At 35.3% G+C, this 25,154-nt stretch overlaps 1 protein-coding gene across 1 annotated transcript in view; it reads right to left on the reverse strand.

Annotated features, from left to right (window-relative positions):
• PIK3C3 (phosphatidylinositol 3-kinase catalytic subunit type 3) overlaps nt 1-25,154 on the reverse strand; it is a 190,483-nt gene that overhangs the window by 143,415 nt on the left and 21,914 nt on the right. Inside the window, exons 7-9 of the mRNA XM_020985729.2 lie at nt 23,002-23,073; nt 20,417-20,521; nt 19,364-19,456 (exon numbers count right to left, since the gene is read on the reverse strand). Of these exons, the coding sequence (XP_020841388.1) occupies nt 19,364-19,456; nt 20,417-20,521; nt 23,002-23,073 (270 nt within the window). The remainder of the gene's footprint in view (nt 1-19,363; nt 19,457-20,416; nt 20,522-23,001; nt 23,074-25,154) is intronic.

Consider the following 25,154-nt stretch of genomic DNA (forward strand, 5'->3'; position numbering starts at 1 on the left):
TTAACTGGTCCTTTGATTACCATAATGCAAACAGATGTCTAGGTATTTAAAAATTTTAAATATAAAAAACTAAACTGTGATCCCAGCCAGCCAATCCCATTTTTCCTTTACCATTAACCATGCCACTATTACTTTAGTTTGCAACATTGGAGTCACTTATTCTTATCCCTTCACAGTAAATCCAACATCAATTCCTGCCAATTCTTTAGGATCTCTCTTCATTGTTTAATATGCATATTTACATTGCGAGATCAAGCCCTTGTTACCTCCTATACCATTATTTGAATAATTCCCTAGATAGTCTTGCTGCCTCCTGACTACATTAAATTACGTTAGCTATATAATACTGCCAACTGATACTCAATGCATGTATTTTCATTTCCAAAATGTATTTCTAAGTTGGGCAGGGAAACAATACCTCATAAATAATTAGAACAAAAACTCCCTCATTTCATAGAAAGTCAAGTTTTAATAGAAATATATTGTTCTGTACTTATTTTAAGTAAATCCTTCAGCAAGCCAACATATCTAACTCAGTAACTGAAAAAGCATAACTCCCCAGATTTGCAGATTTATAGATTCATTAGTAAGATATATACTGCTTTGTCAGCAAAAGCTCAAGGCACTACTGTACACAGAACTTCACAATTAAATTTTACAAATATAAACAGGGAAGCAGACAAGGGAAGAGGATGGATAGCAAAAGAGGAAGATATATGAGAAAGAAAACAGAGAGAACAATTGAAAGTTAAGAGAAATTATTTAATAATAATAATAAATCCCCAAACTTTAGCTTTACTGGGTATCCAGTACAGGGCAAAGACACAATTTGATTCGAATTCGGTTGTACTTCAAGGTGTACCATTGATCAAAAAAAATTTTTTTTAATTTTTTTAAAAGAGCAGGGCTTCTTAAACTGGGATCAAAGGGAGCCCTAATCTGTGGATAGATTTCAGGGAGATCTATAAACTTGAAGGAAAAAGAAATACATCTTAATTTCTTCTGTAAGCCATGTATTTTGTTTTGCATTTAAAAGTTATTTGGAGGTGTCTATATGTCTATAGGTTTTCCCAGACTGCCAAATGACTCCATGACACAACAAAGGTTAAAAACTCCTGAATTACAGGGAGAAAAAGGCAGGTCCTTTAGGTCAACTGTCAGGCTTGAAATATTAACCTATGCAGTCTATATTAGCATGGTTCTCTGTAAGAAACAGACCTCAATAAATATTTGCTTCCTTAACCAGATCATCCCAAAGATTCCAACACAAAATTAAGGGTCTACTCCTGCCCCCACCAATCCCCCAAAAAGGCCAAAAAATGGAACTATGTTGCCTATATAACCCAACTCAAGATCAGATGACTACCCCAAAGTTTGTCTGTGTATTTAGGCAGGAAAATGTTTGTGGTGATGATTACCAACTAGTGAAAAAGTGCTAAAAGTACCAGCTTAAACAACCCACCTCTCAAAGCTTATTTATATATTTGAAGAGTTTATAAAATAATGTCTCTTACAACAAGTATTGATTTAAGGGCCTACTATGTGCAAGCCACTGTGGGGGGGTGGGAGGATACAACCATTCAAAACATTTAATTTTTTTTTTTGTCAAAAGGCCATTGAAAGGAAGAGGAGAACAAAGACAGGTACTTTTTTCTTTAATCAGATAACAATGGACTTCAATTCTTCTAACAGAGTGGTGTCAAACTCAAATGGAAAGAGATCCCTGACACCTGCACACTGGCTTAGAAAACCACAAATTAACATTATATATGTTGTATTGTACTTTTACTTATTTTGTTAAGCATTGCCCAGTCACAGTTTTAATCTGGTTTGGGCCCAACAGAAGTTCTGCCTACTATATACATGAGTTTGACACCTCTGCTTTAATACCTCAGCTCCCAAAGTGCTACACAAAGAAACTGCATTTAAGGTGACAAAATCAAGAAAAGCAGATGGACCAGGAAAAGTACACACAGAAAAAGTCTATGCTACAAAAAGCATAATACTGAAAACATAGAGGGATCTATTTTTAAGATAACTGAAAGAGAGCAAGATACTAAACAGGAAAAAAAATCACCACCACTATTTATATTCTTCAAAGGGCGAGCCATAACACTCCTTGCTCATCCCTATAAAATGTTTATCAGAACAACCTTCATACAACAAGAATATCCATGATGAAAACATAAGAAGGTGACAGGCTGGCTTCTGAAAGCAATTTTGCACAGAAAAACTCATCTTCATTCACAAAACTGACCGAAAAGTTCAGGAAATACAAGATTTCCATTATTTTTAATGTTTGTCAGTTACAAAAAAGCATACTGAACTGAAAGACTCTTCTCCAACAAGGTTTCTCTATATATGTTTGAAGCATCCAAGATGTAGATTTAGATTTAACCACAGAGATAAAATTCTATTAATATCAAGCTATATATCAGCTTAAGGGGCCTGCCTTCCTCACAGAGAATGTTCTCTAAAGTACAAATAGAAGACAAATTTCATTAATGAATGTTATAAAAGGCAGAAGTACTTAAACTTAATTTTACTTCTGTTTTCTTTGCAATGGAGAAGAATCTTTGGGTTGCAAAGGACAGAACAAAAATGGCTATTTCAGAGTTGTAACAATTTAAGTACAGAAATAGCAAGCAAGTACCAAGGTACCTGGAATGAACTTGAGTCAGCAAGCCCAGCTGAACTACATGGAAGATTACTGACAGAATTAGCAGTTATAACTGCTGAGTGGGTTTATGATCTCTGAAAGATACTAAGAAAGTGCAAAGGACTAAGAAATGGAATCCCACTCCCCACTCCCAGCAGAGGTGGGGAAGAATTACAAGTCCATGAGGTTGGCGTTAATTCCTGGCAAAATTTTATTACTTAATTTTTTTAATTAATTTTATTTATTAAACAAATTGTTCAAAAAGCAATCAGTGTTCACAGAGAGCTAGCACGGTGTCATCAAGAACAGGGACTGACAGAATAACTCCATTTCCTTTTTGCTGAACTATAAGCACAAACACACATAATTTATTCAGATTTTAGTAAAGCATTTAACAAGGCTATTCTTATAGAAAAAAAAACAACTAGAGATGTGGCATAGAAAAGGTGCTACAGTACACAGTGTACTAGACTTATAGTTAGGAAGGACTGACTTCAAATTCTTCCTCAGAAACATACCAGCTGTGTAGCCTTCACTTTATTTCTCCATGCCTCAGATACCTCATCTGGAAAATAAAGGTGTTGGACTCAGTGGCCTCCAAGATCCCCTCATCTCTAAATCAACAACCCTGTAAGTTATTTTGATTCAGAAACGATTCAATGACTGGACTCAAAAAAGTGGTCATTAGTGGCTGATTATTACCTTACAAGGTCTCTAGTGGAGTGCCCTAAAAATGTTTGGTACTGTGAAGACTGATATTTTACCAATGACTTGTATGAAAGCAGAGATTAGATACACATTAAATCTGCATATGAAATGAAGCTGGAGTGGAAAACTAATACTTGGATAACAGATTCAGGATCCAAAGAAATATCTTGACAGGCTAGAAAACTAAGCTAAATATAATGATATTAATTTATCCATATTAAATGTAAAGCCTTATATGTTGATTTGAAAAAAAATCAGCTTCACAAATACGAAAGTAGAAAAGCATAGCTTAGTGGCATGGCTTAATAGGAGTTCCTCTAAAAATAAGACCAAGATAAAATTAAAATAGTTATATAGGAGCCAAAAAATGCTAATGCAATTTTAGGCTACATTAAAAAAAAAGGCATAATTTGAAGGAATAGGCAAGTGATTGTTCCACTGCATTTGGTCCCAGCCATATCACATTTAGAGTACTGTGTTCATTTCTAAGTGTTTCACTTTTTTTTTTAATCCAATATTGGATTTTATTAATGTTGGATGATAAAGTTGCTGTATTTTTTAAACTAATTTATTTATTTTTAGTTTTCAATAATCACTTTCAGGAGTTTTTGAGTTTTAAATTTTCTCCCCCTCCCTCCCCAGGATAGTATACAATCTGATATAGACTCTACATAGACTCCTGTTAAACATTTTCATATTAGTTATGTGGTAAAGAAGAATTAGAACCAATAGGAGGAACCACAAGAAAGAAGAAACAAAACAGATGAAAAAAAAAGAGCAAATTGTTCGCTTTCATCTGCATTCAAACTCCATAGCTCTTTCTCTGGACCTGGGTAGCCTTTTCCACCATTAGACTTTTGGAGATGTCTTAGATCCTTGCATTACTGAGAAGAGCTAAGTCTATCAAAGTCAGTCATTGCACAATGTGGCTGTTACTGTGTATAATGTTCTCCTGGTTCTGCTCACTTCACTCAGCATCGGTTCATGCAAGTCTTTCATGTTTTTCTGAAGTCCACCTGCTCATCATTTCTTATAGCACAATAGTATTCCCTTACATTCATATACCACAACTTGTTCATCTATTCCCCAATTGATGGGCATCCCCCTCAATTTCCAATTCTTGGACGCCACAAAAAGAGCTGTTACAAATAATTTTGTACATGTGGGTCCTTTTCCCATTTGTATGATCTCTTTGGGATACAGTCCTAGAAATGCTATTGCTGAGTCAAAGGGTATGCATATTTTTATAGCCCTTTGGGCATAGTTCCAAATTGTTCTCCAGAATGGTTGGATCATTTCACAACTCCACCAACAATGCATTAGTGTTCCAATTTTCCCACAACTTTTCCAACATTTATCATTTTCCTGTTCTGTCATGTTGGCCAATCTGATAGGTGTGATTTGTGGTACCTCGGAATTGTTTTGATTTCCATTTCTCTAATCTCAGTGATTTAGAGCATTTTTTCATATGACTACAGATAGTTTTAATTTGTTCATCTGAAAACTGCCTGTTCATATCCTTCGACCATTTATCAATTGGGGAATGACTTGTATTCTTATGAATTTGACTTAGTTCTCTATATATTTTAGAAATGAGGCCCTTATCAGAGACACTGGTTGTAAAAATTCTTTCCTAGTTTTCTGCTTCCCTCCTAATCTTGGTTGCATTGACTTTGTGCAAAAACTTTTCAATGTAATGTAGTCAAAATTATGCATTTTGCATTTCACAATGTTCTCTATTATCTTGTTGGGTCATAAATTCTTCTGTTCTCCATAAATCTGACAGGTACACTATTCCTTGCTCTCACAGTTTGCTTATAGTATCAGTCCTTATATCTAAATTGTATACCCATTTTGACTTTTGTTTTGGTATACAGTGTAAGATGTTGGTCTATGCTAAGTTCCTGCCATACCATTTTCCAGTTTTCCTAGCAGTATTTGTCAAATAGTGAGTTCTTATCCCAGAAGCTGGGGTCTTTGGGTTTATCAAACGGTAGATTACTATAGTCATTGACAACTGTGTCTTGTGTACCTATCCTATTCCACTGATCCACCACTCTGTTTCTTAGCCAGTACCAAGTATTTTCAATAATAGCTGCTTTATAATACAATTTAAGATCTGGAACAGCTAGGCCACCTTCCCTAGCATTTCTTTTCATCAGTTAACTTGATATTCTGGACCTTTTGTTCTTCCAAATGAATCTTATTATTTTTTCTAGCTCTATAAAATAATTTTTAGTAGTTTGATTGGTATGGCACTGAATAAGTATGAGTGCTTCACGTTTGATGGGTACTTATAAGGTAGAGAATATTCAGAGGAGGCTAACCAGGATTGTGAAGAGCCTCAAATTCATGGACGAACTGAAGGAATTAAGAATGTAAGCCAAGAGAAGTGAAGAGTAGATTGGGGTTCCATGAGAGAGAGAGGGAAGAACATGACAACAGTTGTTTAGGTATTCAAAGGCTGCCCTGTAGAAGAAGGATAAGACTTGTTCTGCTTAGTCCCTACAAGCAACAAGTAGAAGCTGAAGAAAGGGAAATGTTAAGTTTATTAGAAAACAATTCCCCCTAAAATGGGGTTGTACAAAAAAGGAATGGACTTTCTTGGAGGTAGTGGGTTCTACCTTACTAATGGTCTTCAGATGAAGGCTAAACAATGGGATGGATAATGTAGAAGAGATATTGAGCTCTAGAGTCCTTGAGGTCCTTCCCAACCCTTTGATTCTGTAATTCCTTGTAGAACTTGAGGTCCTTCCAAGGTTCTCATTATGAAGACCCAGTGATTGCATCAAACATCAGAGTAATACAAGATGATCTAAATGAAATTCAGTGCCACTCAAAAGGACAAAAATCCATCTATAAAAAAGCCAAATGAAGGATGAACGACTCCTCCTTAGTCTATGAAAAAGCAGGACAGGCAAAGCATTGAGTTAATCCCTTAGTATATTTCTATAGATCTGCAGCATAGACTCACAAAAAGCTTGGCTAGGACTGAATATGGAGGAAGAAGATAGGCTCAATGTATTTGGTGAAGTGTGCAATTCTTTCAATAATCCCAAACTGTTCTACCACAAAAATGCTATCTTTTTAACACTATTTTTCCCCATGATTTTATATGGCTGTGAATTACAGAATATCACAATCTCAAAATAATTTAAATTACAGGTTACCCAACAGACAATACATACATACATGGTGGGTAAAAATGGGTTGCAGCACGTTACGAATGATAATTTATGCATAATATGCTGTGAAAAACATGTCACCTAGGAAATGTACGACTAGAAAAGATAGTCATGTATTAAGAGGAAAAGTTAACAGAGAACCTAAGTGCTAACGTGGATAGTATGCCTGCCAAGTTAAAAGACCTAAAAGAAAGCTGCTGGTTTAGATGCTCTACTAAGGATTTATGGGCAGCACTGATTAGGTAATGACTAAACAAGCTGAGGCACATGAATGAAATGGAAAATTATCACTCCATAAGAAACAATGAATATTATGACTACAGAGAAGCAGTCCTTTCCAGGTTGCTCTATTGACTTGCCCAGACTTTCTCTACAAAACCACAGAAACTTCTAAACTCTGGAAGCATATTCTCCCCTTAGACTTTACACACCATAAGAACACTCTGACTCTATGGCCTCTCCCTCTGATTGGTTGGTTCTTCCCAGAAACTTCATTTTAAGGAGGACGAACAGGCCAGCCAGGCCTTAAATCCTCTCCAGGCTGTACTGCTAACTCTCCTAGACCTTCCATACAATGCTGCCATGCTAGGTACCTTCATTCCTTCTTCTTCCCTTTCAGCTTCCTTTTATGTCTTATCTCCCATTATTAGAATGTAAGTCCCTTAAGGGCAAGGACCATTTTTCTGTTTTATTTGTATTCCTAGTACCTATTAGCATAGCGTGTGGCATACAGTAAGCGGTTAATAAATATTTGTTGACTTTACTTGGCACAAATAAACAAAACCAGGAAAAAAATATAAACAATGACTACAAGTGAAATGAATGTGAAAAAAAAAATAGAATGCTAAGAAACTAAGGACTAAGCTTGGCTCCAAGATTTATGAGAAGGTACCTACTCCCACTTCTTTGTAGAGATAGCAGATTGATGGGTTTGGAAATGGTTTTGTTCAATGAGTTCAGTAGTGTCCAACTCTTCATGATCCTAATTAGGGTTTTCTTGGCAAAGATACTGGAGTAGTTTGCTGTTGAGGGCCGCTCTTAAGAGTCCAATACGGGTTTAAGATCCAGGACAGAGTTTGACCTTTGCCCAGGCTTTAACCCAAAGGGATCAATAATTAAGAAGCAGACCTCTCCAAATTTCTCCCTGCTAGGAGGCTCCTGAGACATTCCTTCTCACTCTTTGAACGTTACATTTACATATTCACTCCTCTATACAGGTGCCAGGAAAAAGCCTTGGAATTTACAACCCTACCTAGGAACTCTGATAACGAGGAAATGTATGTTGTCACATCCTTAGCAGACGTTTTGGGGAGTGTCTCACAGGGAGAACTCTTTGAAGTTAGGATAGATTTTCTCTATATATCCTGTACCCTTAGATGAATAAACTGAGTCAGTCTCTACTGCTCCACCTGGCCCACATCTCACATCTATTTCTCGCCTTTCCGTTGGGTCTACTATCTGGTTGTGGGCAACATTTGGTACGCCGAACAGTGACAACATTGAAAGTCCGAGAAAAAGTGCCTCCCTTATGTACTCCGGAGGAAATAGAAAACCCTTGGCAGCTATTACGCTGTGAAACAAGGTCCTTGGTAGCTGGATGCTATGAAATCAAGGTAAAGGGAATGACGGTCATTACAGATTATCCCTTAGCAGTTTTAGGGTTAAGAGGGGGAACCACCAGGCTTAAGCGGGAGATTAGAAATTAGAAGAAAAAGATTAGAAGAAAAGTTTAGAAACAGGCTTGGCACTTAGAGCATAAGAAATAGTGTTGCTTTGGAAAGGCCCACATACATACTTTTTGGTCTTAAGAGGCGCCCTTAAGATCAAAAGTATGGGTCAGGTACAAAGTGGAAAAAGAGATAGAGATTATTACCTAAGATTACTAAAGAAAATAGTGAAAGAAAGAGGTTTAGTTATTCCAAACAGTCAGCTACAGGACTTTTTAGAATGTGTAGAAAAATGCTGCCCATGGTTTCCACAAGAAGGAACAACTGATTTAGAGAAACGGGAGATTGTAGGCAAGCAACTAAGTGAATATTACAGAGAAGAGGGCCCTGGTGCATTCTTGACTGCTACCTTTTTAATGTGGAATGTGTTAAAAATATGTCTTATGCCCCCGAAGAAAATACTAGTAGCTGAGAAAGTGATTCGGGTAGTTAAGGGGGCAGGAACAGATGAGGAAGAAGAAATGCATAAGGCCTCTGAGGAACAGTTGAGCACAGTTGAGGAGGACAGGGAAGATGTGCATTCCCCTGAGCAACAGAAAGATGTGTTTCTACCTTCAGTGAAACAACAGACTGGGAGAAAGTTAAAATGCAAGGGCTTGTTAGAAGAGGCAATACAAAGGGCAGAAAGCAGAGGGGAAGAAGTACCCATGGACTTAAAATTAGCTATTCCAAAAGGCAAGTAGGGAGAAAGTTAAAATGCAAGGGCTTGTTAGAAGAGGCAATACAAAGGGCAGAAAGCAGTGGGGAAGAAGTGCCCATGGACTTAAAATTAGCTATTCCAAAAGGCAAGTAAGTTTAAGCATGCAGGAGAGAGGAGTATGTGTAGCAAGCTTAAGGAAGGTATAATTTATTTGCACAGTGTGATTAGAGGTTTTGAAAGTAAAAAGGTTTTGAAACTTTTTGAGAATTGTTAGGAAAAAATTCTCTTTTTTTTTTTGCATTCTAAAGCCCTGGCCAAAGCTTTGGGTGTAAAATTGAAAGATTATCAAAGATAAGTTGTTGGAAAATATTCTCTTCCTTTCTCTTGCATTCCAACCTTGGCGAAGTTGGGGTGTGGCAGACAGAATAAGAATAGTTTTTTATGGATTTGGAACACAATCAAAAGATAATTTAGCTCATTCAAATTAGTAATATGTTTGTTTCAAATTTTAAAAATCTAGTATTGTTACAAATTGGTAAACTTTTGTATTGTTTTATGTTATGTCAAACATTTTTAATAATTTAGATGTCATTAAAATGTGAATTAAAAAAGACTGAAAGACAGTGGGAAAGCTGCATAAAAACCAGCTAAATTATTGTATCAAGTCCAGTTAATCTTGCTTTGTAATGTTTTATAACTGTCAATTAGAAAGCCAGGTATTTCCATCTATACCTGTAATTAAAGAACAGCTTATAGTTAAAACAATTTGACTATCACTTATGAAAATTACCAGACTGTTAATTAAGTTATTTGAAGTTACTGTTTTAATGTTAAAACCTAGAATTTTTAATTCCTTATGAGTGAAAAGGAGGGGCATAAGGCAATTCCCTCTACTTTGTAAATTTGCCAGGGCTCCTGGAAACTATCTGTTGTGGGCAAGGTCATCTGCCCTGAAAGGAAAAAAAAAAAAGAACTTGTTAGGATTATGCAGTTCCTAAACAACTAATTTAGCTTGCTGAGAAGCTGCAACTATATGAAATGATTTCTAATAATTGGATTTTTTACCAGAACAAGTTTAAATTTGAGAAAGAAAGATGTTAAGTGAAATCTCTTATGTATGTGAGTCATGGCAAATCTTTGTTACTTATTACAACTCCATGGGAGTAAAATTAACTGTATCTGGCTTTAAGCCATGATTAGTGAAACTTACTGCTTAAGGTAAAAGACTCTTAGGACTATATCTCTATTAAATTAGCATTTGAAGTTTTCCTATTATGTTCCTTTAAGAAGGAATGTTTTCTACCATGTGCAAAAATTTTGTTCATAATACTATTAAACCTGTTAGGCAAAAATATTCCCAGACAAAAATAATTTATTATAGAGATGATAAATTTAGCGAACTTTCTTTATTAAGGCATGAGCTTTATCAAGCTCTTCAGTCTCAAAGATTTATAATTACCTCTCATAAGGCACAAAAGAAATCACCCTTTGCTTACTTTAGACATATTGTTTCACAGCCCACAATTAGACCCCCAAAATATTACAAAACAGGCAAGATTCTTTAAAAACTTTTAAAGATATTAACTAGCTTTAGCCTGCCTAGTAGATCACCACTAATCAATTATCTTAAGATGAATTTAAACTAAGTAGAATAATAGATAGCCGAAACTTGATTAATTCCCTTTAATTTGTGGGGGCACAATATCTTACATCTTAGGGGAGCTGTTATTTAGTTTGGGTGGAATAGTAGCTTTTGACAAAAAGGAAGCTTTTTACAGTAAAACAATTAGTTGAACAAGACTTTTAGAAGGGCATATTGAACTCTTTACAAATCCTTGGAATTCACCTGTTTTTGTTATTAAAATGAAGTCAGCAAAATGGAGGATGTGTCATGACCTCTGAGCTATTAATGAAGTCTCCCTTCACCCATTATGAATTCTGTTTCCTAGCCTTTGATAGTTATTGATTTAAAAGACTGCTTTTTTACTTATTCCACTGCAAGAAGCTGACAAATGTTGTTTTGCTTTTACAATACCCAGTGTTAATGCAGAACACCCTGCAACCAGGTTTCAATAGAAAGTCCTTCCTCAAGGCATGAAAAACAGCCCTACAATGTGTCAAAATTTTGTTAATAAAGCTATACAACCAATTAGGAAAAAATTTCTCAATGCAAAAATAATACACTATATAGTGACATACTTTGTAGCTGTTCCACTGAAAACTCACACATTTATTTCCTCAGCCTCAATTAGCTTTACAAGAATATGGGCTTATTATAGCCCCAGAAAAAGTTTAAGAAAAATCTCCATTTTCCTACCTAGGTCATATTGTCACAAACAACAGTGAAGCACTTAATGATTTTCAAAAACTTTTAGAGGATACTAATTAGTTTTGACCATCATTCCAAATTACTACAGAACAACTGGCTAATTTCTTTTTTACATTTAGAGGAGATCCTAATCTAAATTCCCCTAGGACATTAACTCCTGAAGCAAAAAGGAGCTTTATTTAGTCAAACAGAAAAATTCCTGAAGCTCAACTCACCCATATTTTTTTAAATGAAGAGGTACCAGGTGCTATTCTTAGTACTCCAGTGTCCCCTACAATTTTTAACTTACAGGAAATTTACTTTCTGTTATTAATCAACCTTATAACAAAAGGCAAATAGACACTCTTGTTTCCTCTTAGACAATTGGCAAATTGCTATTACTATTTTTTCTGGTCGTACTGATATTGATAATTACGTACCATTTCTTAAGATATTAACCTTTTTTTTTACTAATTATTCATAGGTATTTCAAAAAGATTGTTAGATTTAACCCCATTCCTTCAGCACCCATGACATTCATCGATGGGTTAAGTACAGGTATAGCAGGATATTATGAGCCTATTAATGCTGTTTCTGATAACAAGCAATCTGTTTATGTCTCTCAAAATACAGAGATTGCAAAGTTAAAATATATTACTAATATGCAATTATATACAGTGCCACTATTGATTCTTAACTACAATGCTGCCACTTAACTTTTATTAAGCTTTTGTTGAGCCTTTTATTAACTATATTCTGCCAATACAACAACCTTAACTGTAAAGAAGAAAACATTTTGTGACTATTTTTGAATAAATAAACTCCTACAGTATTAGAAACATAGTATAAAGAATAATGATTTTTTTTAACTAACAGCCTGTTTCAAATGTATCAAGAGGCTTTTCTCCCAAACACATCTGACAACTGGATGTAACTATATGCCTTCTTTTGAAAAGCTTTCTTATATTTTATGTAGATATTTTTTCTTCTTTCATTTTTGCCACTTTACAAACAAGTGGACAATTAAACATGTGATCAATCATATTATGAGTGTCCTTAAACAAATTAAAACAGATAATGCTCCTGAGGAGCTTCCATTAGCAAAACATTTTCTTCCTTTCATGCTTTTCATAACATTTCTCTGATCACAAACATTTTATATAATTAAAAACAAAGATGTTAAAATTATTCTTTTCAAACAAAAAAGGGGGAATCTGGGCTATTACCCCTCATTGATAATTGGTTATTAATTTTTGACAACTGGCTATTAATTTTTATAATTGGCTATTAATTTTCTAAATATTAACAAAGATGAGTACACTCCAGCCTAAAAACATCCAGAGGCCCAGATCCATTACCAGATCCATTGCTAACAAGGGGACAAGGGTGTGCTTATATTTTTTCAGAAAACTTTGATAAACCTGTCCGGATACTGGAGAAAGATGTCAGAGCATGCATAACAACTCACAGTTCGAATGCAGAGTATGAAAATTCAGGAAAAGAACAGAAGGAGCCAATCTACAGTGACAAGTCACCTTTCCACATGGGGTCCAGTGAAAGCTCCCTCTCATTGAATGATAAAAGACTCCTGAACTTGAATGTTTAGTAATAGTAGCTTTACTTTCTGCTCAAGTGTATAATGTACAGAGTGCTCAGCACTGGACTTATTTTTCCTCTTCCACCCTGGATGCAACCTCTCACATATATAGACAAATTGGGACTATACATATATTAATAACACCTGTATATTCAGAAGACAAGAACATCCCTATCTCCAGGATAAAGTCAATGTTACAATTACCCTCAGATCTCTAGCATCCAGGACACCTATATGTTTTTCAAAATTTAGCAACAATATTGAATCCTGTCTTTTTCTTGTTACATCAGTTTTTAATACCAGTTTGTCTATGGATATGTAACTTTTACTCAATCTAATACTACTTTTGAATAGAATGTTACCTGTGTCAATTATACTCTCAAACAATGTATTGACATGACTATACTGTACTTTTGGTAGAACAATCATCATTTGCTATTTTCCCTACCAACGTTTTACATGAATAGTTTCAGAATTCTGGCGAACATGTTCTTCAAATTATTTCTTCCTCCTTAAGTCAATCAAAACAACTTATTGGTCTCCTTATTACTGGTTTAATCATTGTTGCTTCTTTTATTGTATCTACTACTGTTTCATCTATTGTGCTACAATCTGAAATCTAAACTGCATAATTTATATGTGACTTAGCAAAAAATATATGTTTAGTACTTAATGCACAAGAAGCTATTGATACATCGTATAAAGTCAATTTATTAGAACAATCAGTATTGTATTTAGCAGAAAGTTAGAACCCTTGAAAACAAGGTTGCTTCTGCAATGTGATTATAAATATTCATATATTTACATTATCCTGCTACCCTATGATGCTTCAGATCCTAATACCTCATGAGACAAGACAAGTGCCCGCCTATTGCGGGCCTGGCACAATTCTGAAACAGACAGTCATTCCCCAGGGGCCAACCCAAAAAATCTGGCTGTGGAGATCTTAGAGAAATTAAGTGCGATCAATATATTTAAGAATTTACCTGCCTTGTTACTTCATGCATTTTCTTACGCAGTGTTATCTATCATATTATGTTTCATTATCCCCTGTATTGTTACCTTAATTAAATCAAGGGTCACAGTGTTGGGAAGGGATGTTCACCGCCTTAAGCTGCTTGCTAATTCGAAAAGAAGGAGCTTGCTGAGGGCCACTCTTAAGAGTCCAATATGGGTTTAAGATCCATGAGAGTTTGACCTTTGCTCAGGCTTTAACCCAAAGGGATCAATAATTAAGAAGCAGGGCTCTCCAAACCTCTCCCTGCTAGGAGGCTCCTGAGACATTCCTTCTCGCTCTTTGAACGTTACATTTACATATTCACTCCTCTATACAGGCACCAGGAAAAAGCCTTGGAATTTACAACCTTACCTAGGAACTTTGATAACGAGGAAATGTATGCTGTCACATCCTTAGCAGATGTTGTGGGAGTGTCTCACAGGGAGGATTCTTTGAAGTTAGGATAGATTTTCTCTATATATCCTTTACCCTTAGATGAATAAACTGAGTCAGTCTCTACTGCCCCAGCTGGCCCATGTCTCACGTTTATTTCATGCCTTTCCGTTGGGTGTATTATCTGGTTGCAGGCAACAGCTTGCCATTTCCTTCTCCAGCTCATTTTATAGATGAGGAAACTGAGGCAACCAGGATTAAGTAACTTGCCCAGGGCCACACAGCTACTGAGTGTCTGAGGCAATATTTGAACTCAGGTCTAGGCCCAGTGGTCTATCTATTGTGCCACCTAGCTGCCCCAGATGCAGAATACTGCATGTAATGCGAGATTTTTTTTTAATATATTAGATAGTTTTGTTGAACTGATGGCAATACAATTTGTTTTTTAAAAGATTTCTGAACAGGAATAGAAATGTATCAAATTGGATGAAACAGTATTTGGTATGCTACAATATGAGTGACCGCACTGACAAGATCACAGACTCTCTGACTGCAAAAATCATAGCTTTCGAGGCAGCTACATGGCGTAGCAGATAGAGCACCAGCCCTGGATTCAGGAAGACCTGAGCTCAAATCCGGCCTCAGACACTTGACATTTACTAGCTGTGTGACCCCTGGGCAAATCACTTCACCCCTCTGCCTCACCAAAAAAAAATAAATAAATCATAGCTTTCTTGCTACCTCTTGACTATAATATATATAACAAAACTATAGTGTCAGTTTGGAAAATAAGTGAAAGCACTTCACAGATTCAATATTAATGATTTTTTCAACAATCTTACTTCTTTTGTTGGAGGTTGGCAGTTCCCCCAAAATTTTTTGATGGGAAAATGAGTCCCAATAGTGGAGTAATAAATATGTTATGAGAGCATAAGCTAAAAAACATGATCTTTTGTCATTCTGTATTCAAGAAGTCAGATTACATTAAAAAAATTTGAAAAATTAAAAAGATCTAAAGCTTAACAGAAAACTACTACTACTGCAAGATAAATCACTACCAGTTTGTTTTCCAAACTAATCTTTCTCCCAAGAAATCACCAGGTTGATTTTTTTCTCCCTAAAAAAAAACTATTTTGCTTCAGTGGCTGAACACTAGATGTCCTAAATCACACATTTTTAAGAACCTGGAACTGGAAAAAAGAGAGCAAGAAATAAGGGGGTGGAATGGGGGGGGGAGAACTGAGGCAAAGAGGTAGGGGGAGAGGAAGGAGGAGAAGAGAAATGGGGAGAGGTAAAGAAAGAAAGGGGGGGTAGGGAGAATATGGTAAGAGGGAATGTTTATTTTAAAAAATTCATTTTAAACTATCAAAGGATAAAAATGTGCCTGTATAAATAATTCTTCTGGACACTTCAAGGCCGAAATTTATTTAGCTTACTCAAAAGAGTTTCTAGAGCATTAGGAAATATAGTTCACCTTTCACTAGTCATCATAAGAATCCTGTAATATGTTCTGAGATTTGAAGTTTCATTGCCCACCTTTCCAAAATGTGAAAGCAACTGGTTAAATGAAAACATATAACACATTTTCTATCACTTGAACATTTTATTTCTCACATTTCTGGATGTAATTGAATTTCAGTAAGAAGTGACTACTTATTTAAACAAACACTAATTTTTGCAAAACTTTGTGCATGTGGCAGTTCTGTCCTATAAATCTGATTTATGAGGTTTTTTTAAATTTTTGAACAATTTTTAATTAAGGTTTTGAGTTACAAATTCTATCATTTCCCCCATCCCTCCTCACTTACATGGCAAACAATCAAATACAGGTTATATATGTACAATTCTGTGAAACATTTCCATATTAGTCATTTTGTATAAGAAAACTCGAATGACAGAAAAAAACGAAAGAATGAAAGTGAAAAATAGCACACTTCAGTCTGTACTCAATCAATATCAGCTCCTCTGAAGGCAGACAGTATGCTTCATCATTAGTCCTTTGGGATTGTCTTGGATCATTGTATTGCTGAGAATAGCTAAGTCATTCCCAGTTCTTCACTGAACAATACTGCTGTTATTGTGTACAATGTTCTCCTGGTTCTATTCACTTTACTATGCAACAGCTCCTGTGAGTCTTTCCAGGTTTTTCTGAAATCATCCTGCTTGTCATTTTTAATAGCACAATAATATTTCACTATAATTATATTCTATAGCTTGTTTAGCCACTTCCCCAATTGATGAGCATCCCTTTGATTTCCAATTCTTAGCCACCACAAAAAGAGCTGCTATACATATTTTTGTACAAATAGGTCCTTTTCCATTTTTTTTTAGATGTCTTTGGGACACAGGCCTAGCAGTGATTTTGCTGGATCATAGGGTATGTACAGTTTTATAGACCTTTGGACATAGTTCCAAATTGCTCTCCAGAATGGTTAGTTCAGTTTACAATTCCACCAACAATGCATTAGTGTCCCAGTTTCCCCACATCCCCTCCAAAATCCAACATTTTCCTTTTTTGTCATATTAGCTACTCTGATAAGTATGAGGTGGTACCTCAGAGTTGTTTTAATTTGCATTTCTCTGATCCATAAAGATTTAGAGCATTTTTTCATATGACTATAGATAGCTTTGATTTCTTTGTCTGAAAACTGTTCATATCCTTTGAACATTTATCAAAGGGGGAATGACTTGTATTTTTATAAATCTGACTCAGTTCTCTATATGAGAAATAAGGGCTTTATCAGAGATACTTGTTGCAAAAATTTCTTCCCCAGTTTTCTGCTTTCCTTTTAATTTTGGTGCATTGGTTTTATTCGTGTAAAAACGTTTTAATTTTATAAAATCAAAATTATCTTACATTTTATAATGTTCTCTATATCTTTTTTGGTCCTAAATTCTTCCCTTACCCATAAATCCAAAAGATGAACAATTCTATGCTCTCTTAATCTGCCTATGTATCACCACTTATGAGTAAATCAGTACCTATTTTGACCTTATCTTGGTATAAGGTGTGAGATGTTGGTCTATACCTAATTTCTACCATACTGTTTTTTAATTTTCCAACCCTTTCACTTACTGGACTCTGCTCACTTCTCTCACCTTTTGCCTCTTGGACTGACAAGGCTCAGGACCTAAAAGTCAAGACATTATTAGTCTTTCCCTGAGTCTCAGCAGCCATCTAGCACTTGTGCCCCATAAATTCTAAGAAAACTGACTCATTTTCTGTCATTGACAGGACTACTGAGGTTTGGAATCCCCCAAAAAGGTATTACGTAGCCATTAGCTAGCAAAACAAACACCCAAAATGGGTGCCTTGCACAATAACTTCTTAAACCTGCCAAACTACAAACCCACAATCAGGAAGATAAATTCAAGCATTTAAGGAGACCAAAGGGAGGGGAACCAGTTAACAGTCTATTATAATACTTTAAGCAAATGCTAAAGGCAGTACTTAACATAACTGCAATGAAATGGAAACAAGGGAAAAAACAAGACAGGCAGGAAGAAAGTTGAATAAATAGAACTGGCTACAAATCAAAGAGATTACAGTCAGTTAGTCAACAAACATTTGATTAAGGAACTATTTTATGCCACGCATTGTGATAAGTTCTGGGGATGAAAAAAAAAAGGAAAAAAAGGCAAAAGACAATCCTTGCTTTTAAGGAGCTCAGAGCTTAATGTGAGAGACAACATGCAAGTAATTATGTACAAACAAGCTACATACAGGATAAATTGGAAATAATCAATAAAGGTAGGCACTAGAATTAAGAGGAATCAGGACAAGCTTCCTGTACAATGTGAAATTTTAGCTGAGACCTGGAAGAAGACAGGGAAGTTAGGAGGCAAAGATAAAGAGGGAGAAAATCCCAGGCATGAGGGACAGCCAGGGAAAACACCCAATGTATAGAGATGAAATATCTTATTCCAGGAATAGCAAGAAAAGAAGCATCACTGGTTGAAAATGCATTTTGGGGGGCAGCCAGAGTACCAGCACTGGATTCAGGAAGACCTGTGTTCAAATTTGGCCTCAGATACTTGACACTTACTAGCTGTTGTGACCCTGGGCAAGTCACTTCACCCCATTGCCTTGCAAAAAATAAAAAGAAAGAAAGGAAAGAAAGAGTATGTTGTATAGCAGCAGGGGGAAGAAGAGCTGTATAAGGTATAAGAAGCCTGGCATGTTGGGGGATGTTAATGAGAGGAGCTATGTTATAAAGGATTTTGAAAGTCAGAGGATTTTATATTTGATTCTGTAGATCAGAGCCACTGGAAAGCAGGGGAGGGTGACTTGTCAGATCTGCACTTAAAGATAATCACTCTGATAGCACTGTGGAGGATAGCCTGACGTGAACAAAGACCTGTGGCAGGCAGACCAACCAAAGCCTACTGAAATAGTCCAGGAATGAGATGATGAAATCCTGCACAAGGATGGTGGCAGTATCAGAGGAGAGAAGGGAACATACTCAAGAGATGGTACTAAGGTGAAACTGACAGTTGGGATATGGAGGATGAAAATGAGGAGTCAAGGATGACACCTAGGTTGTGAGCCTGGGGGAATGGAAAGATGGTAAATGTCCTTGGCAAAGAAAGGAAAGTTTGGAAGTGGGGAGAGTCTGAGATAAAAAATAATGAGCTCAGTTTTGGACATGCTGAGTTTAAGACATCTATATTAGATGTCTTAGAGAGTTCTATATTAGGTGGAGACGTGAGACTAGAGGTCAGCCAAGGAGGGTAGGATTAGATAAACAGATTTGAGAATTGTCAGCATAGAGATGATAATTGAATCCACTAGAAAAGATAAGATTATCAAGTAAAAAAATACAGAGGAGGAAGAGAAAGAGGCCCAATGTCAAGGTTTAGGGAGAACAGTATAGTAACATAAGGAGAAACAGCCAGTGGGCATGGGGAAGGGATAAAGTTAGTACAATTTATTAGCATTAATAATTTATTTAGCCCATTCTTTAAGCTCTTTCTCGGAGCCTAGCTCTTAATCATTGTTACTTAACTTTACATTAAGTGTTAACTTTAATACAACTGAATAGTTAGTACACTTAATTTTAATTTTGCCTTATGAGAAATTGTGCGTTCCACAGAAGTTTTAAGAATTTTTATATTACTTGGTACAGAAACAAACAGACATGAAGCTTACCTTTTCTTGATTAGTAAGGTAATATCTAAACTTCCAAACAAGATCTTGTTCTTCATATGTAAGCTGCTTCGTGGGTGGATAACTAACTATAATCTATTAAAAATAATGAAATGTATTTTGTTTGTTAAAAGCTGGATCTCAGATTTTTTTTTACCTTAAATATAAACTCTTTGAATAAATACCTCCCAAAATAAGGAAGATACACAAGCATATAAGATTCAAATATTTCCCTCACATTTATAAGAATCAGAGATTGATACGGATTAATACAAAGCTAGAAGGAACCATAAGGATTATCTTGTTTAACCTCATTTTACAAATTAGTGAACTAAGGCCAAAACGGTGAAATGACTAACATAGAGGTAGGTTATAGAGGTAGGATGCAAACCTGATTCCAACAGTAACTTACTATACGCAAATGTCTCTTTGGTTTCACAAAGCTCATTTGTAAGATAAATAAGTACAGGTAACCCCTGATCTTTTGCTGCTTGGAATATATACTCTGCTCTTTAGAGAGTTCTCAAAGCCTTCACTCATTCATTCAAAAGAATACATATGCATGCTTCGGAACAATCCACCAAAAAGTGAGGCTTTTTTTTCATAATGAGGAAAAATATTCAGGAATATTTTTCAGTATTAGAGAAAGAACCAAGTACAGGTTCCATCTTCATGGACCTCCAATTCAATGAACCTTCAAAAATGATCTAGGAGGCAGAGAGAAAATAAAAGAGAAACTAAAAAAGTTGGCTAGGATACTACAACTACACTTAATATGAGAAATGTTATCTAAGAATCACTTTAATTTTTTAGATTCTCTGTAAAAAATTCAATACTGGGCAGCTAGGTGGCGCAATAGATACAGCACTAGCCCTGGAGTCAGGAGGACCTGAGTTCAAATTTGGTCTGAGCCCAAACACTTGACACTTACTAGCTGTGTGACACTGGGCAAGTCACTTAACCCCAATTGCCTTGCCAAACAAACAAAAAAAAATTCAATACTAACAAAAGGTATAAAATATTAACTAGCACATAATAAAATCAACATTAACTTACATTTAGCTGATCTCTAGTGGCAGCATTAGGTTTGAGATCATGGTCAGATGGTCCACTTCTTAAACTTCGGGCAAGCTTGTGATGCTTGCTTTCAACTAAATTCTCCTACAAATAAGTTTAAATTATTATTAAGAATGTATAAGTTTTAATAACCAAGTTGCAAAGAGAACAATTTATCAAAAGTATGACAATTTTATAGGAATATGGTATTTTATATTCTATATTCCTTTAGTCTTTAATTTAATGTACTCATTAAATATGCATTATCAACTTGAAAATAGGGAAAACTGAGAAGAAAATTATAAATTACTAAACACAGAATGATATAGCTAAAAGGAAACAGAGCTTATTCAGTCTAAACACATTCCACATATGAGGGAACTGAGGATTAAAGAGATTAAATTATGTATCCAAAGTCCCATGGCTAGCAAACAGCAGGTCTGGGATTTGAACCAGGCTTCCACGCTACTTCCAGATTTACAGTAGCATAGAATTTTAGAACTAAAAGGGAGTACGGGATTCATCTAGTTCAATCAATACACAAAAAACTTCCCCCCTAAAACTGAACTAATTCAGCCTCTGCCTGAAGATCTCCAAGTAAAGGGAAGCTACCACCTCTCAAGGTAATTTCTCTTTTATATAGGTCTAACTCATCAGGAAGTTTCCCTGATATTGAGTTTAAATTGCAATTTAGGCTCTTTAATTTCTACCTCCTGGTTTAGGTACTAGGTACTGCCTCTGGGGAAACAGGACAAGTCTAGCCCTTCCTCCACGTAACAGATCTTCAAATACTTCAATCAGTCAGTCATGAAGCACTTATTAAGCAACAATTGTGTGTTAGGCACTGTACCAAGTTCTGGAGGCACAAAGATTAATAATTTAAAAAAAAACCAGTTCTTGCTCTCAAGGAGCTTGCAGTCCAGGGTGGCCTCCAAACTACAATGAGGCATAAGAATACAGCTTTGTGTGAGTATTTCTCTAGTAAATGATTTTCACTATCGATGATAAAGAGTACAATTCTACCCTAAGAAACCCAGAGTTCAAACACCTACTCTTCTTCCCTGTGTACCCATACATATTCCCTCTTACTCTAAATGATTCAATTCCTGGAACACCCATAATTATAATCACCTGTTGGAAGATTTATTTGTTAATCCACTGACCTTGATTATGAACTAAATTAACATTCAAGGTATTGTAAAAATGTTGGTGCTATTAAAGCTTAAAACCACATCAAGCCTCTTAGGATACTCTGTGTTTTAAAAATCCAAAAGGAAATCAATACAAAAATACTTAACAGGGGATATTCTCTAAGGTAGGAAGGGTGAGGGATGAAGGAAGACATATACTTATAATCTGAAAGCTAATAGTAACTTAATATGAAGACCTAGTTGCTATTCTGGAAACACAATAGAAAATAATAGCAAAAGAACAGATACAGATAGATATACACACACACACACACACACACACACACACACACACACACACACAGTGAAATTGTGAAATTGAATTGCCAGGCACAGGTAAGAAAGAGGCTTCACAAAAGTAAATTATAGTTTCCCCCTTTAAATGTCAGATCTTATTTTCTTTTAAACATTTTGGATAGTAACTTTTCTAATACAGATTACACACTTCCCTGACTCCCTAAGCAGAGTATACTGAACGTAATTTAAGCTTTTTTTTTTTGATGACTCAGGGTCATTACTATGAACATCAATTATTGTACTGTGCTGTAATACAGTTATACCCTGAGGGGCTATTGAAATATATAGGGTAGTTTGCTTCTACATTATATGTCCCTAAGAGAGCTATTCTTTTCTTAGTTCATGTCTGCTTTTTATAGTTTTGGGGGCTTTTTTTTTTGTTCTTCAATATTACTATCAAGTTGTCAGTTGTGATTTCTTGCTCCTGCAAATGTGCCTGCCTACAGCCCCACCTACTCCTTTATAATTCGGTGCTTATAATTAAACCAGCTCTGAGTAAGGGTCTGTCCTATGACAAAAGCACATAAGGTTTAGTGTATGGGCTTTGTAACATCTATATGTTGGCTTCTGCTAAGATACTTTTTTCCCTACATAGAATCAGAGAGGCTTACAGTTGACATGATTCTCTAAAATCATCTAATTTTCCATCCAAAGCAAGAATCCACTCTAAAATACTTGTAATAGATCCAATTCTCTGAACAAAATTTCTAACAGGGAGTTTCACTACCTTGTGAAGAAGTTCGTTTCATCCCTGGAAAACTCTAATTTCTTGTCAATTTTCCTTCCGTGGAGTGAAAATCTTCTATACATTGCTTTGCTTCTACTGTAGTGGACTGAATTCTGCTCTCTGCAGCTATGAAGAATAAAGTCAATTTCTATTTCATAACTGCCCTTCAAATATTTAAAAGAGATAACACCTGCTTAAATTTTTCTTATCCTCCTTAGTTTCTTCAACCACTTATTTGGGTATTCTAATATAGTTGAGACTGCCACCTAAGTGGACTCAAGGCAAGAGTGGTATAGCCATATATTTTGAAAACAGCATGAGGTAAAAAAGCACCATTCCAGGAAACACATTATAACTGCCTTGTAACTCACCATAGACATCTGGGGGTCAGGCACTTTCACTATCTCAAAACTGGTTAAAATTGGAGATGACTCATCACCATCCTAGAGGCCAAAGGAAGGAGGGAGAAAATACAAGAATGAAGGAAAGAAAAAAAATAGCACTTTAAAATGTTCTAGAAATAGTGAAGAATAATAAATGAGTTTTGGCCCAATTATGTCATATTTTTTGTAGATGATTACGAAAATACCTGTATTTCAATAAGAAGCCTTCTAAGAAAAAGATATAATATGCCCCCCCCTCTTGGGAGCCATAGGGACAAGGTACTGATTTAAGGAAAAATCAAAGCCAAATGATCAAAATTTGCAACAGATTTTAGAGAGTGGAGATCCATGGGCAATGGTATTTTATTTATTTCTGGAACTTTCATAAAATGACATGCTGACTTCATTATATTTATCTGAAAAAATTACCAAGTAGATATGGTGAGTTCAAGGAAATAAAAAGAAAGTACGACACCACATGAGGTTCACTCGAGGAGCAAGACCTTCTTACAGGGGTGGCTGATTTCACATGGCTACGAATCTATACGTTGTTCAAGATTCAGCAGTACAACTCTTCAAGGCAAAATTGACTAGACAGTATGTAAATCTTAATGATAAGAATTTATGAATTAATTCTAAAGAAAAAAATTATCTTTAACACAAGATAGTCATAATAAACACTATGTCCACATGAAGGAGCAATGGTCTTAAGATAAGAGTTATTTGTGAACAATTCTGAAGTTTACGCCAAGCTATTCACATTAAATTTCCAAATATTGATATATTTTCCTCTTTAAACAGACTGAAATAAAATTGGGAAAAGCTGAAAAAGAGAACTATTATAGTTTGACTTCAGTACAGTAATTGAGTCTTACAGAAAGCCACAAATTCCTGTAGCTATTGTTTAACAGGCTGGTTTTCGGTCACAACAACAGAAAACACATTTATCAACCCAACTGTGACAAGTAATCTTCACTTAGACTATCTGTCACAAAAGACAGATGACAAGAAAGTCTATTTCCATTAGATTCAATACACTGGACCAGCAATCTTTACACTAAGTAGAAGTATGACAGCCTGGGTAGACAGTCACTAATTTAAGAGCAATTTTCAGGGAGCAGTAGAAAGGGGTCAAGAACTTGTTAAAGGACACTTTCAAAAAATAACCCTAGAAATTCTTTTAATTTCTTTTTTAAGCTACTCTATTATCAAATATTAAATTATTTTAAGTAAATGTAGAACTTTGCCCCAATTTCTCCACATATGTGTAACCATATTATTCTCATTACCTTTGCTTAGACCACAAGCCCCATGAGATCAAGAAATTTATTGTTCAAATCTAATTATACAGAGTATAATAAGTATATGGGTACGTGACATTATCATGTAATGCTGATGAGTTAGTATCATTTTAACATTTCACTCTTTAGTGTGTAATTTGTTTATAAAACATTAAATATTAACCACTTTATCTTATTTTATCCCAACTATCATTTACAGAAGAATTCAAATGGGTCCATTACTTGGAATCTTTAACTTAAAAGCAGGAATATACAGAGCAAAAATAAACCATAAAACAGAATGAAAAGAGAAATAAAACATATGATTTTAATTCCAAAGCATCACCAAAAATGGTCACGAGCTAACAAAAACAAAAACAAAAATAAAAACCCCACCATCTTTCCTGGCTTTACATCACAAAAATCTATTAAAGAATTTGGAAAAGAAAACCACCATTCATAAAAGCTTAAGGAAAAAAAATATTAAATCATACAATTAACTTGTCATTTCTAAAGCAGAATACATTGTAACATTTTCTGCATTTTTTCATAACTGTAGCAGTACAATATTAACAGTGTTATAACATTAGCTATTTTAAAAGTTTGGACACATTTCTACCTAGACAGAAATTTTGTGGAGTACATAAAGGTATATCAATAAAATTCACTAAAAGGTGAAGAAAAATTATTTTCCATAACAGAACAAAATAAAATTTTAAATGGTCCCTTGTTCTCATTAAATTTACTATACAAAAAAACTAATGAATCATTAGCATTTAATTTTATGAGTATGCTGACGTCTTCCTTGCCAATCTGAAGAACAATAAATCAAAAAGTTTTAATCACTTGCATTCTTATTGA

This window comes from Phascolarctos cinereus, unplaced genomic scaffold (assembly GCF_003287225.1).
Source record: "Phascolarctos cinereus isolate Bilbo 61053 unplaced genomic scaffold, phaCin_HiC Scaffold_4;HRSCAF=312, whole genome shotgun sequence".
Classification (NCBI taxonomy): domain Eukaryota; kingdom Metazoa; phylum Chordata; class Mammalia; order Diprotodontia; family Phascolarctidae; genus Phascolarctos; species Phascolarctos cinereus.